Source organism: Miniopterus natalensis, chromosome 18 (assembly GCF_054644295.1).
Source record: "Miniopterus natalensis isolate mMinNat1 chromosome 18, mMinNat1.hap1, whole genome shotgun sequence".
NCBI lineage: Eukaryota > Metazoa > Chordata > Mammalia > Chiroptera > Miniopteridae > Miniopterus > Miniopterus natalensis.
The window spans coordinates 10,853,416-10,864,764 of NC_142098.1; the positions used below are offsets into that span (position 1 = coordinate 10,853,416).

Here is an 11,349-nt window from a genome sequence, read left to right on the forward strand (position 1 = left end):
GTGTAGAATTCTGTCTTCCCCAAGCCCAGTGGAGGAGCCCTGTCATGTGTGAGCATGTATGTTTGTGTAGATGTATATTAAAGAGCCTGGAGCACTAAACAGGTAGCAAGGGGCTTGGTTTTGCTCCTACACTCACTTCATAGCCTAGGGTAGATAGAGGAAGGGCCTTGGGGCAGCCTGGATGGATACCTTCATTGATGGAGGGTAATAATGCCAAGAGAATCCTGAAGACAATTTTAATTTTTAAAATTAAACATATATCTTCTCACCCCCAGAGTCCACACCCACCTTCTCCAGTGACAGATCTCACCCTGTCCTCACTCCTTGGACCCAGTTCTACCAGGACCTTTAAGGAAGGTGGAAGTAATGAAGATGGTGGCTCTCTTGGGTTCCCAAGGAGTGAACTGCCATCTCGGCTTCACTTCCGTTGGCCAAGCAAAGGGCGCCTCAGGGAGAGCCGGACAGGGCCTGGCCTGGCCTCCATCTTTATCTGCCCTATGTTACCTTTCTTCTCAATGCAAGTGGTCATCTTGAAATATCTTCCTTCAGTGTCTGGAAACAACTTCTATATCTGCCTCTAACTCCCGTCACCCCCTGTCTCTATTCCTCTGTAAAGGGACCATTTGGCATCTTGAGTCTCTTTTATACAGGGGAATAGGTGGACATAGTGGCCATTTTGCTCCCACTTGGGGCATCTCTTTTGGCTGAGCAAACTGTTCATCAATAACCCAGGCAATAGTAATGCTCTGTCCCTCCCCTCAATGTTTAGTTTTGGAGGAGTAAGGTCGCTAACTTGTTCTAGTTCTTTAGAAATCAGGACAATCAATCCATTATGACAAGTTGAAGATCCCAGCACTTTTCAGTTGGACAGATGCTACACATGAGTTTGGAGACGAGAGTGGCTGGGTGTGGGGAAGGCAGCATAAGGGAAGGGGGGGTCCCTGGGGGCCAGATCTGGGGGCCCAAAGGATGTGGGCTTGATGTAGCTGGTAAAAGCTCGAGAATGGGGTGTGGTGAGATAACCTGCCTGGGCTCTATACAGTTTGCAGGGGGGAGGCATGCCCAGGTGTGAGTTGAAGTCATAGAAAGGAGAGGTTCCCAGAGGTCCAAGGGGGGAGGGGGGTGGTAGGAAGAGGCTTTCTCCGGGGGTATTGCCAAGGCTCAGGCTCACACTGACTCCTCGGACCTTGTAGTAACCGTTGGTTGGGTCCTGAGGAGACAAATGGGATTTGTATGTAAGGTGGGGGGGGGGAGGACCACAGATGGAGATCAAGCCAGACCTAGTGAGAGAAAAAAGACAGAACAGGAGCAGGCAGAGACAGAGAGAGATAGACATATAGACTGGAAGGATGACAAAGTAAGAAAAAACAGAACACAACAGTGACAAAAGACAAAGGAACAGAAGGAGATGGGCAGAAAAAGAGACAGAAGGATATAGGCCTGCTGAGGGGTGGTGGTGTGGAAGGAGGTGCAGAGGGAGAAAGAGAGAGAGAGATTGAGGCCAAGATATTTATTCATACATCTGCCCAACAGCCCCATGGCTTTGATTTTGTGTCATGCCTTGTGCTGCTGCTGCATAGACCTCACCAGACTAGCCCCACCTTTAGGGTCTTTTCTCTCTCTCCTCTGTACCTAGGACATGCTACTCTGCTCTTCTCTTGGCCTAAAACACTCCTGCCTTCCTTCCCATACCTACCTAATGCTCTCCTTCAATTCCAGGCCAAAGGGGAATGACAGATCACCAAACAGAGCCCAGAGGGGCCAGCACTGTAGTGGAGGAAGTACAGGCAGAGTGGCTGGGATTGTGATGATGGGACTTTATGGGGAAGCACAGGCAAGACAACCGGGGCTGTGATGGGGAGGCCTTCAGCACAGTGATCAGGCTCTGCTGGAGAAGCCCAGCTCAGAGTGGTCCTGGCTGTGACAGGCGAAACATGGACAGAATGATGAGAGCTGTGAGCTGGGAAGCATGGGCTTTCTAGAACAAGAAGTGTTTGAGCTGAGACTAGAGGAATTGAAGGAGAGCATTAGGTAGGTATGGGAAGGAAGGCAGGAGTGTTTTAGGCCAAGAGAAGAGCAGAATAGCACGTCCTAGGTACAGAGGAGAGAGAGAAAAGACCCTAAAGGTGGGGCTAGTCTGGGGAGATGTAAGGCCGGTGTGGAACCTGCTAAGTGAGAGAGGCCTAGGGGAGGCAAGCAGGGTGCGGTATCCAGGAGGCCTGAAACATGAGTGTGCTGGGGAAAGCACAGGCAGACTGAACCCTGATCTGGGGCTCAACATGGAGTCCAAGGATAGGACATACATGTGGGCAGAGCCAGCAGATACGCAAACTGAGGGTGTAAGGATGGGTGAGACAGCCCAGGTGGCAGGACAAAGAGGAAAGGGGGCTGGGTCCCTGCTCTTTGGGCAACAGAGTAAAAAAGGAGGGGACAGAAGCAGGGAAAGAGTCGGAGACACAGAGAAGGCAGCCCTTCCCCTTCCAACACTCACCTTGGTCTCCAGAGCCCCCTCCTCATCCAGAACCAGGTCACTGTGCATGATGGGGCCCTGGAGTAGGGTGATTAGTGAGAGGGGGTGGTCAGAGGATCCTTCTGCCCCAGTGCTTGATCCCAAGTGCCCTCAACTGAACAGTGGAGGCCAGGCAGAAGGGAGCTGGGGTAAAGACGCAGGAAAACAAAGGGCCCTGGGGACATATTGGATCTAGGGAATAATTTGCTCAGGGCATATTTGGATTTGGGGGACATTTGGGTCTGGGGTCAATGTTGGGACTAGGGCCCAGTTCGAGTCTAGGGGCCCTGTTGGGATTAGGCTACTATTTGGGTCTAGAGGTACAATTAGGTCTGGGGACCCTGGCTTCCTACCTGGTCCTCACTGCTGCCTGTCTCCTCTTCCTCGGGACCCCGCAAACTGGAACCATTGCTGCCTGGAATTCGCACCAGGTTCTTTTGCTTGGAGAAAGAGGCTGAGGCCAAGGGCAGTGGGTGGGGTGGGGGGAAGGGTGCAGAGGTAAGCGATGTAGCAGGGTCACAGTTTGTGAAGACCAATGAGCAGGAAGAGAGAGGATGGTGTGTGTGTGTGTGTGTGTGCGCGTGTGTGTGTCTATGTGTGTGGTTAGGAGGCTAGGAACCAATGAGAGCCCTGGTTTGGGAGGGCAAGGAGTGTGACCTTGAGGAAGTGGAGTTAGGGCTTCAGGGAGGAACCAGGGCCTAAGCTGAGCCAAGTCCCACCAGGGCCTGGAGAGGCAGCACTGGGGCTAGGTCCGAGGCCAGGCCTGTCAGTGAGCAGGGCGAGTGTGTGCTTGTGGGGGGGAGCATTGGGGTAGGGCCCCGGTACTGACCCTTGCCTTGGCACCAGCAGCAGAGGGCCACCCCAGTGATGATCATGAGGAGAGTCATGGCCGAGGAGGCCACTCCAGCCACAATCCGCACAGTAGGCAGCAAGTCTGCAGGGACAAGAGAGGATGGTCTGAGGAAGCTGAGTGGACAGCTGAGGAGGAACTGGGGAATGGGGGGCTTGGGGCTTGGGTTGGGATCTCTGGGTTCAAAAAGTCACCAGGTTTGGGGATACCCAAGGTATGTAGTACCCTGGGCTTAAGGGCTCATGAAATTGGGGTTCCACGGGTAAACTGCCTGGCTTTAGGGAGTCTTAGAACTTGAGGAAATTTTACTTTGAAGATTCCCATCTTTGGGGCACCGGAATGTGAGGGGTGTCTCAGTTTAGGGTTCTGTATTTGAGGGAATTTATTTTTGGGGGGGTCTCAAGATTCAAGGTACTTATAGTTTTGAGGTTCCCAAGGTTTAGGGGTCTCTGCATTTGGAGGTTCTCGGTTTGTGGGTTGTGGCCTTTTGGGGGTTGGGGGCCTCAGATTTGGGGATCTGCAGGCTCCAGGTCTCACCTCTACGGCCCAGGCTGACCCAGGTACCTCCCTCACCCAACCGGTTACGGGCACTGCAGTTGAAGCCCCGGCTAAAGTCAGACTCCTGGGTTCCCGAAATGTGTAGCACAGAGATCAGGCCTGGACCCTGTCCATCTCGGCCCTCCGGGGCTGGGAACGTCTCCACCAGGAACCGACCCCGCGACCCCTTCTCCAGGAAGCCTTCATCCCAGGACCAGACCTTGGGGCACAAAAGAAGGAGGTCGGAGGAGACTGGGGAGGGAGGGAGGAGGCGGGCAAGCTGTCGGGCAAGTCAGAGATAGTCACGCAGTTTGGGGAGTCCTGCTGGGAAGTCCGGGATCACGGCTGGATGGGTCACGGGAGCAGGGGCATTTCCTTACCACGGTTTCTGGGGCCGGGGAGGCGAAGACTAGACACTGGAGGCGGGCGGGGCCCCTCAGGAAGGCGGGCGCGGAGTGCAGGGCGGTCACTACGGGGGGAGCTGGTTTGGAGATTGCGGTTCAATGAGAGGAGAGGCCCCGCTCTCCCAACCAAAGCCCGTTATCAATGAGGCCGGGCCAGGCGCTCCTCACTAACCCCAACCAACTAGGCCACGCCCCTCAAAAACTGGAACCCCCCGGGAGGCTCCGGGCTCGCCTTCACTAGGTCCCGCTAGCGTCCCCCGGCCCCGCCTCCACGAAGCTTCCACTCTCAAGGCCACGCCCACTCCCTCGGACGTCCGCCCCCCCCCCCCCCCCCCCCCCGCCGCGCATCCCTGCCCCAGGACCTGAGCCGCCGTCTAGGAAGCGCCGGTTTCTCACCGTTCACAGTCAACCTGGCCTCTGCGGCGCCGCCCCCTCGGCCGGGGAGCCCCGGCTCGGCCCTGCACACGTAGTCGCCCGCATCCTCGGGCGCCACCGACGGGAGGCGCAGCGTGGGCCCGTAGCCTAGCACCTGGGGCAGGAAGGGGCGTCAGGGGCAGAGCCTGGGGAGGAAGCTCCGTCCACTGCCCCCCACCAGCGCGAGCCCCAGAGGCAGCGTTACCTGCGCGCCTCCGCGGCGCGTCCAGGTTACCCGGGGGAGCGGGTTCCCGCGCCAGGCACAGCTGAAGGAAGCGTCTTCCCCCAGATCTACAGACATGGGCTCCGGCTTTGCCTGCAGAATCGGCCCGACTAGAGGAAGGGCAGGGTCCAGTGACCGGGGAGAGCTGTAAATTCTGACCCAGAAAAGGCGCCCTCAAGGGCCCAGGTACCCCCGAGTCCGCAACTATGCTCACACCCCCTGGCCCCGCCCTCGCCCCGCCCCTGCTCCACTTTGGCGTCGACCCAGCACAGCCAAACTCCGCCTACATCCTATGCCCGGCCCCCCCCCCCCCCCAGCCCGTCGTGGCCGCGCCCCACTCAATCCCCGCGCGGCCGCCCTTGCCAGCAGGTCCCACTGCCCACACCCACCGCCGCCCCGGCTCACACTGTACATCCAACGCGGTGCTGCGGTTGGCGCTACCCACGGCGTTGCTGACTTCGCAGGACACTGGCGCAGTTAGGAAAGAGGCGTCGGCCACCACCTCCAACATTGGCCCTCGGGCCCCCAGCACTGGGGAGCCCCCCTTTGCCCACCTGCGGAGGTGGTGGGGCTGTAAGTGTCGCCTCAGCTCCCCAGGCACACCTACTTATGTCCCAGCCCCAGCCCTTCCCAAGCCAGCGCTTCTGTGCTTCGAGCTTGGGAGAGGTGATCGTGGTCCTCACCGGTAACCCGTGACAGGAGGCTGGGCCCTGGCCTGGCATAGGAAAGTGACCTTCTCTCCCTCCTGCACAGTCTGTGGTTCTGCAGACAGAGTCACCACTGGGGAGTCTGTGAAGGTGGGCCAATAATCAGCGGTGGTCTGGGGGACCTGGAGTGCCTCCATTGATGACCTAGGAGGCTGATTCACAGCCCCTCCACCCCAGGACTGTGGATCTCCAGTTCCCTCTTCCCTGTGAGCTAGGACTCAGGCAGGCCTCCAGCTTTGTAATCCCTCAGGAGCCACAGGTCCACAGCCCCCTCCTCCCTCACACCCTGGAGTCCAGGTCCCAGGCCCCTGTCCAACTGCACTTACACTGCAGGGTCAGTGTGACAGCTGTGTCCTTTCCTGCAGGCAGGGCCTGGCTCCGGGCCCGGCAGACTAAAGTGGCTCCATCATCATGGCTGGAAGGGGTCAAGGATAAGATGCTCTCCACTGACTCAGTGGCCCCTTTCTTCAGCAGGGTCTGGGGGTTATGAATAATAATAATGATTCATCTCCCCCTACTATATGCTCTGTGTGTCAGGCTCTCTTCCAGGCACTGAAGTATTGCTGTATTTAATCCTCACCATTACCCTATGAGGGGCACGCTGCTATTACCCTCGTTGTACAGAAAAGAAAACCGAGGGACCGAAGAGGCTAAGTTCTTTACTCAAGATCAGTCAGCTAACGAGTGACTGAGCCAGGTAGTATGGACCTAGAGTCCTCACCCTTAATTACACCCCAAAGGTCCCAACCCTTGAGTCCCTGCCCTCCCATGTCCTTATCTTCTCTGGATGAGCCTGTGGTCTGAGTGAATCCCCACATTTCCCTGAACGAGCAAGGGCTGGCAAAGGGGCTTGCATCTGACCTGGTAGAAGGTGGCCCCATCCAGCTGGACCCCATCTCGAAACCACAGCAGCTCAGGGGTGGGCCGGGCATCCCCACGGCTCCGACAGGTCAGATTTGCAGGAACCCCAGCAACCAGAGACACAGAGGGGCCACCAAGCACCTGAGGGGCTTCTGGGGGCACTGTGGGTGGATCTGGGGTCAGAGCTGGATCCTGGGCCCAGAGACCCTGATCTTCCCAGCTCTAAATGACCACCCCTCTGTGCTCCCTGGACTCTGATACTCCCAGCTAGGACTGGCTGTCCCTCTGGGCACCCCTGGGAAGATGAACAGGCTGGACACTCACCCAGCACGTGCAACTGGGCTGGTCGAGAGCGGAGGCCCGCCTGTGTAGCCTGACACTCATAAGATGCTTGATCTTCTAGTTCCACAGGTCTAATGTGGAGGTCGTGCTGGCCACTGGCTGCATTCCCTGACAGCCAGTACCTGGGCCACCCTGAAATCAAGAAAGAGGCAGTCACACCAGAGTTCTGAGTTCCTGGCCCCATCCCAAAAGTGGGTGATGGGCCAGGGAGACACTAACGCTCTCCTGATCCAGAGTCACTTCAAACTTGGTGGTGACAAATTCAGAAAGAAAAAAAAAAAAAAAAGCCAGAAAGCAATTGCCATAAAGGTGAGACTAGATGCTACCTCTGGGGTAAAGAGGGAGGGAGCTATGAGAGGGGAAAGCAATAAGAAAGGCTTCTGGACCCCAGTAGTGGTTTCGTGGGTGCCTACTTTACAGATATTTGTCAAATCTCCCATTTATGTTTCATGCGGTTTTCTGCATTTATGTCATATTTTACAATAAAAATTAAAACCTCAAAACTTATGGGTCACCCCCAAAGCATAAACTAAAAATTCAGGATAGCCCTGGCCAGCGTGGCTCAGTGGTTAGAGTATCCGGCTGCGTGCTGAAAGGTCCAAGGTCAAGGGCAAGCGCACCTGGGTTGCAGGTTTGACCCACTGCTCAGGTAGGGGCTGGCGCGGGAGGCAACCAATGCTGTGTCTCTTTCACATCGATCTCTCTCTCTCTCTTTCTCCCCCCTCCGTCCCTCCCACTCTCTCTAAAAATCAATGGAAGATGTTTAACAGCACCAACCTTTTAGGACCCCCACTTGTTTACCTGAGCCCATTCATTTCCCAGACTCGCAAACGTCAAAATAGATGCTTCAGTTACAGCCGAAGCCCACCACCCAGGAGCTGAGGCCAGCCCCTCCCTGAGTACTGAGAACAGCCTCACCTGGCAGGTCCCTTTCAACCCCCAGAGCCAGCCCATCCTTAGTCCACTGAACCAGCCCCGAGTACGTGCCCAGGGCACAGGGCAGCCGGGCCTCATGCCCTAGCAGTACCACCAGGTCCTTCGGCTGTTGCAGGAAGTGGGGTGATGGGCCTAGGAGAATGGAGGGAGAGCAGAGCTGAGCTTAGCGCATTCAAGAGCGCCCTCGCTCAGGACCCAGGAGTTCAGTCCCCAAGCCCCTCTTCCCTCAGACCCAGAAGCCCAGGCTCCCAGACTCCTGCTCCCTCAGAGCCAGGAGTGCGAGCCCTCAGCCCCGATCAGCCCAGAAAACCGGGAGCTGGCAAACCACCCTCCCCCATAGTTACCGCCTCCCTCGCCCTTCGCGGTACCTGCGCGCCCTCCGAGGCACAGTAAGAGGAGGAGAGCAGGGGCCAGCATCCTGGGGGTGTGTGCCCCAAGATCCGGCAGACTGCGGTCGCTCTGGCTTCCCTGCCAACTGCTTCCTCGACAGCACACCTCCCACCACGCTGGCCTGGAGCCCTCTTTGCGCCCAACTCTTCACCCCAGAATAGAGGAGCCCCTGTCCCTGCCTGGAGTTTCCCAAGTCTGCTCAGCCGCTGGCTCCGACGCTCTGAACCGCCGGCGAATTCCGCGCGCTGCGTCTCCGAGAGGTCCCCGCAGGGTCGGGTCGCATTCGCCCGCGCCCCGCCCCCTGGGGGACCCGCCCGCTTTCCATTGAGAAACTCCCGCGGCCGCAGCGCCAGTGAATGGGGACAAGCGGGCGGGGCTCTCCTCTCGGGCCGGCGCCCCAGCCCAACTGGGATCTGGGAGCCCGAACACCTGGATCGAAGGAGGGGGTCTCGGCTGGGTTGGACACCTGCACCCTGCCGGGGTTGCGGGGACACGGGGGTGAGGGGGAAGGAGGGGAGGGAGTGGAAGAAACTTGCTCAGCCCAGGTCCTGGAGGGACCGCGCTGAGTGGAAACCGAGCTATAAATGGGAATCCCTGGGGCCTCGCTAGTTTCCGCGCCCTGGGGAGGCGGGGCCCTGGGCGGCTCTGAGCCTGCGGGTCAGGAAGAGGGCTCCGGGGTGGCTGGGGGCAGCTAGCACCCCCGAGAAGAGGATGGTTCTGCTCTCCCCGCCTCAAAACCCCTCCTCAAAATATCCCCCTGCCTGTCTAGTTAGCCTCGCAAACCGTAGCACGTCCTAAGATCCAGGAACCCAGGGCCCCGGCCCCTCCTTTCCCAAGACCCCGCCGTCCGGGCTCAGCCCCTCGCCCCCACTCGGCTGTGGTTGCCGGGCGACAGCTGGGAGGCGGCGGTGCCCGGGCTGGGGCTGGCAGGGAGGCTGGGAACCTCGCAGCTTGTCCTGACGGCTGCATGCGTCCCAGCTGGGGCGTTCCCACGCTGCAAGCGGGCGGGTGCGCTGCGCAGCTGCTGGGGCAGGTGGGCGGGACCCCCAGCATGCTGAGGGGCGACCGTGGGCTCGCGACCCTGCTTCTGACATTCCTGAGCTTGTTGGGACTGAGGGTCCACACTCAAGTTGTCCATTGTTCCTGAGCTCAGATTCTCGAGTCCCTCCCTAAGTGGCAGGGACTTGGACTTCCAGAAGGCGAGCAGACCTCTGTTGACTGAGAAGCTCCGAGTTTCCCCGAGGAGCTGGGGACTCAACTAGGTCTTCTGCCTGCAGCAGATGCAGTTGGGAGAGGATGACATGGGGTCAGAAAATCTGATCTTAGGTCTTAGAGTCAGTGGATTTAAGCACCAGTCTCTCTCCCACTCCCTACACATGCCCAGGAGGATTTGAAAATCAACAGACAGTGAACATATGCCCAAGTTCGGGGGTGGGGGGTGGGAGTGTGTGTTGGTGGTGGTGGTGGTGGTGGGGGCTGATCTCTTGGGAATTTGGGAGAAGGGGCTGCAGCCCTATACTGAGTCTGAGAGGGGTGGATCCTTGGGGCCCAGACTTGTGGGTCTTGGTAGCCCAGACTTCTGGGTCTGGGGGCCTGAACTCCTGGCTTCTGTTTTGGGGATCCAGCACCTGGATTTTGAAATAATATGAGCTTGAGGCCAGCATTCCTGAAGCCTGGGGAGGAAGTCAGGCAGTAAGGCTGTTTTTCTAGACACCCGATATCACTTCCCTTTCCTGGCTCTCTGGGGCCAAAGATGGAGAGTCTGAGGTCCCAGGAGAATCCAGAGAAGGAAAACAGCCAAAGTGGAAGGTGGAAGATTTGTGCTAATTAAAGGCCCCAGCAACTGACAGCTATATACCCTGGTGCTGATGGACACCATCTGGTGAGGGCCCCTATGACAGAACCTCCTGCTCTGCATCCAGCCCATTCCCCAGGAGGTGTGGAGGGCAGTTGGGAGAGAAAATGTGGGAGGAGTGCAAGGAGTCAATATGGGAGAAAGAAAGACTAGAGGCAGCATCAAGAATGGAGCTGTGGGGGTTCAGGCCAGATGTCTCATTTTGTTCCTGGAGAAGGACCAGATAGGGGAGTCACGGTATCTGTGTAGGGGGTGGGGGTGGGGCAAGCAGTTCCAATTCCTGCCGGAGATAAGCAGGCTGAAGAAGCTTACCCTGGGTGAGCGTGTATGAGCACAGGGGCCGGGGAGGGCAGGCCAACCAGCATATGCTTATAAAACCCAAAGATGTGGCAATCAGGAGAAACAAGTAAAAGAAAGAGGTATAGTTAAGGGACGACTGAAAACAAATATTTATGGAGCTCCTTGTGTTTGTGAGAGTATGGGGTTGGGGGCAGGGGGAGAGGGAGATGAGAACAGAGACAGAAACAGAAAAGCAGACACACGTAGATGCATAGAGAGGGAGACAATGGCATAGTTAAAGGTTGACTGAGATGTATGTAGCCACCTAATGGAGGGAGATAAGAGGAGAAAAAGACATGGAGGCAGGAGAAACTCAGAGATGGAGGAGTAAAGATAAATCGAGCCCTGGCCAGTGTGGCTCAGTTGGTTGTACATTGTCCTGTGCACCAAAAAGTGGCAGGTTCAGTTCCAGGTCAGGGCACATGCCCAGGTTATGGGCTCGATTCCCGGCAGGGGGCTTGCAGGAGGCAGCCTATCCGATGTTTCACTCTCACATCAATGTTTCTCTCTTCCTCTCCCTTTCTCTCTCTCTAAAAAAGAAAAAAAAAAATCAATAAAAAAAGATAAATTGAGATGGCTGGATGGAGGGAGAGAGACAGACACAGAAGAGACAGGGAGAAACAAGGAAGCTATGTGAACTACTCAGAACTCACAAGGCCCTTGCTGAAGGGTTCCTAGCTGGGTGCAATGCTACACCCACACTTAGTGCTGGGGGTCTTAGACACTACCTTTCACTCCCACCCACTCTGACTGCCTTGCCTCCTGCACACATACACCTTAGACACTCATATACACTCACACACCCTGCAAATGCTTTCACAGATCACAATTCACTCTCACCTCCCCACGCTCACACAAATGCTCACTCACATGCACTTCACACACACATGCACACAGATATCTGCACTCTCCCAGTCTCTCATACACACTCCCCAGCAGACTCAGGGAAGGAAGAGACTTGCCAAGGTCATGTACCAGAGCA

The 11,349-nt window shown here is 57.0% G+C and overlaps 1 protein-coding gene across 1 annotated transcript; it reads right to left on the bottom strand.

Moving 5' to 3' along the window:
- Positions 1-657: 657 nt before the first annotated feature.
- Positions 658-8,200, bottom strand: KIRREL2 (kirre like nephrin family adhesion molecule 2). Its single transcript, XM_087827557.1, has 15 exons — positions 8,152-8,200; positions 7,766-7,915; positions 6,830-6,979; positions 6,506-6,666; positions 5,971-6,121; positions 5,621-5,726; positions 5,343-5,491; positions 4,920-5,047; positions 4,697-4,829; positions 4,277-4,377; positions 3,897-4,116; positions 3,339-3,443; positions 2,863-2,963; positions 2,492-2,548; positions 658-1,210 (listed from the first exon to the last, which is right to left on the bottom strand). The coding sequence occupies exons 1-15, from the start codon at positions 8,198-8,200 to the stop codon at positions 875-877; spliced, it is 2,097 nt and encodes a 698-aa protein (XP_087683683.1). The 3' UTR covers positions 658-874.
- Positions 8,201-11,349: the final 3,149 nt, after the last annotated feature.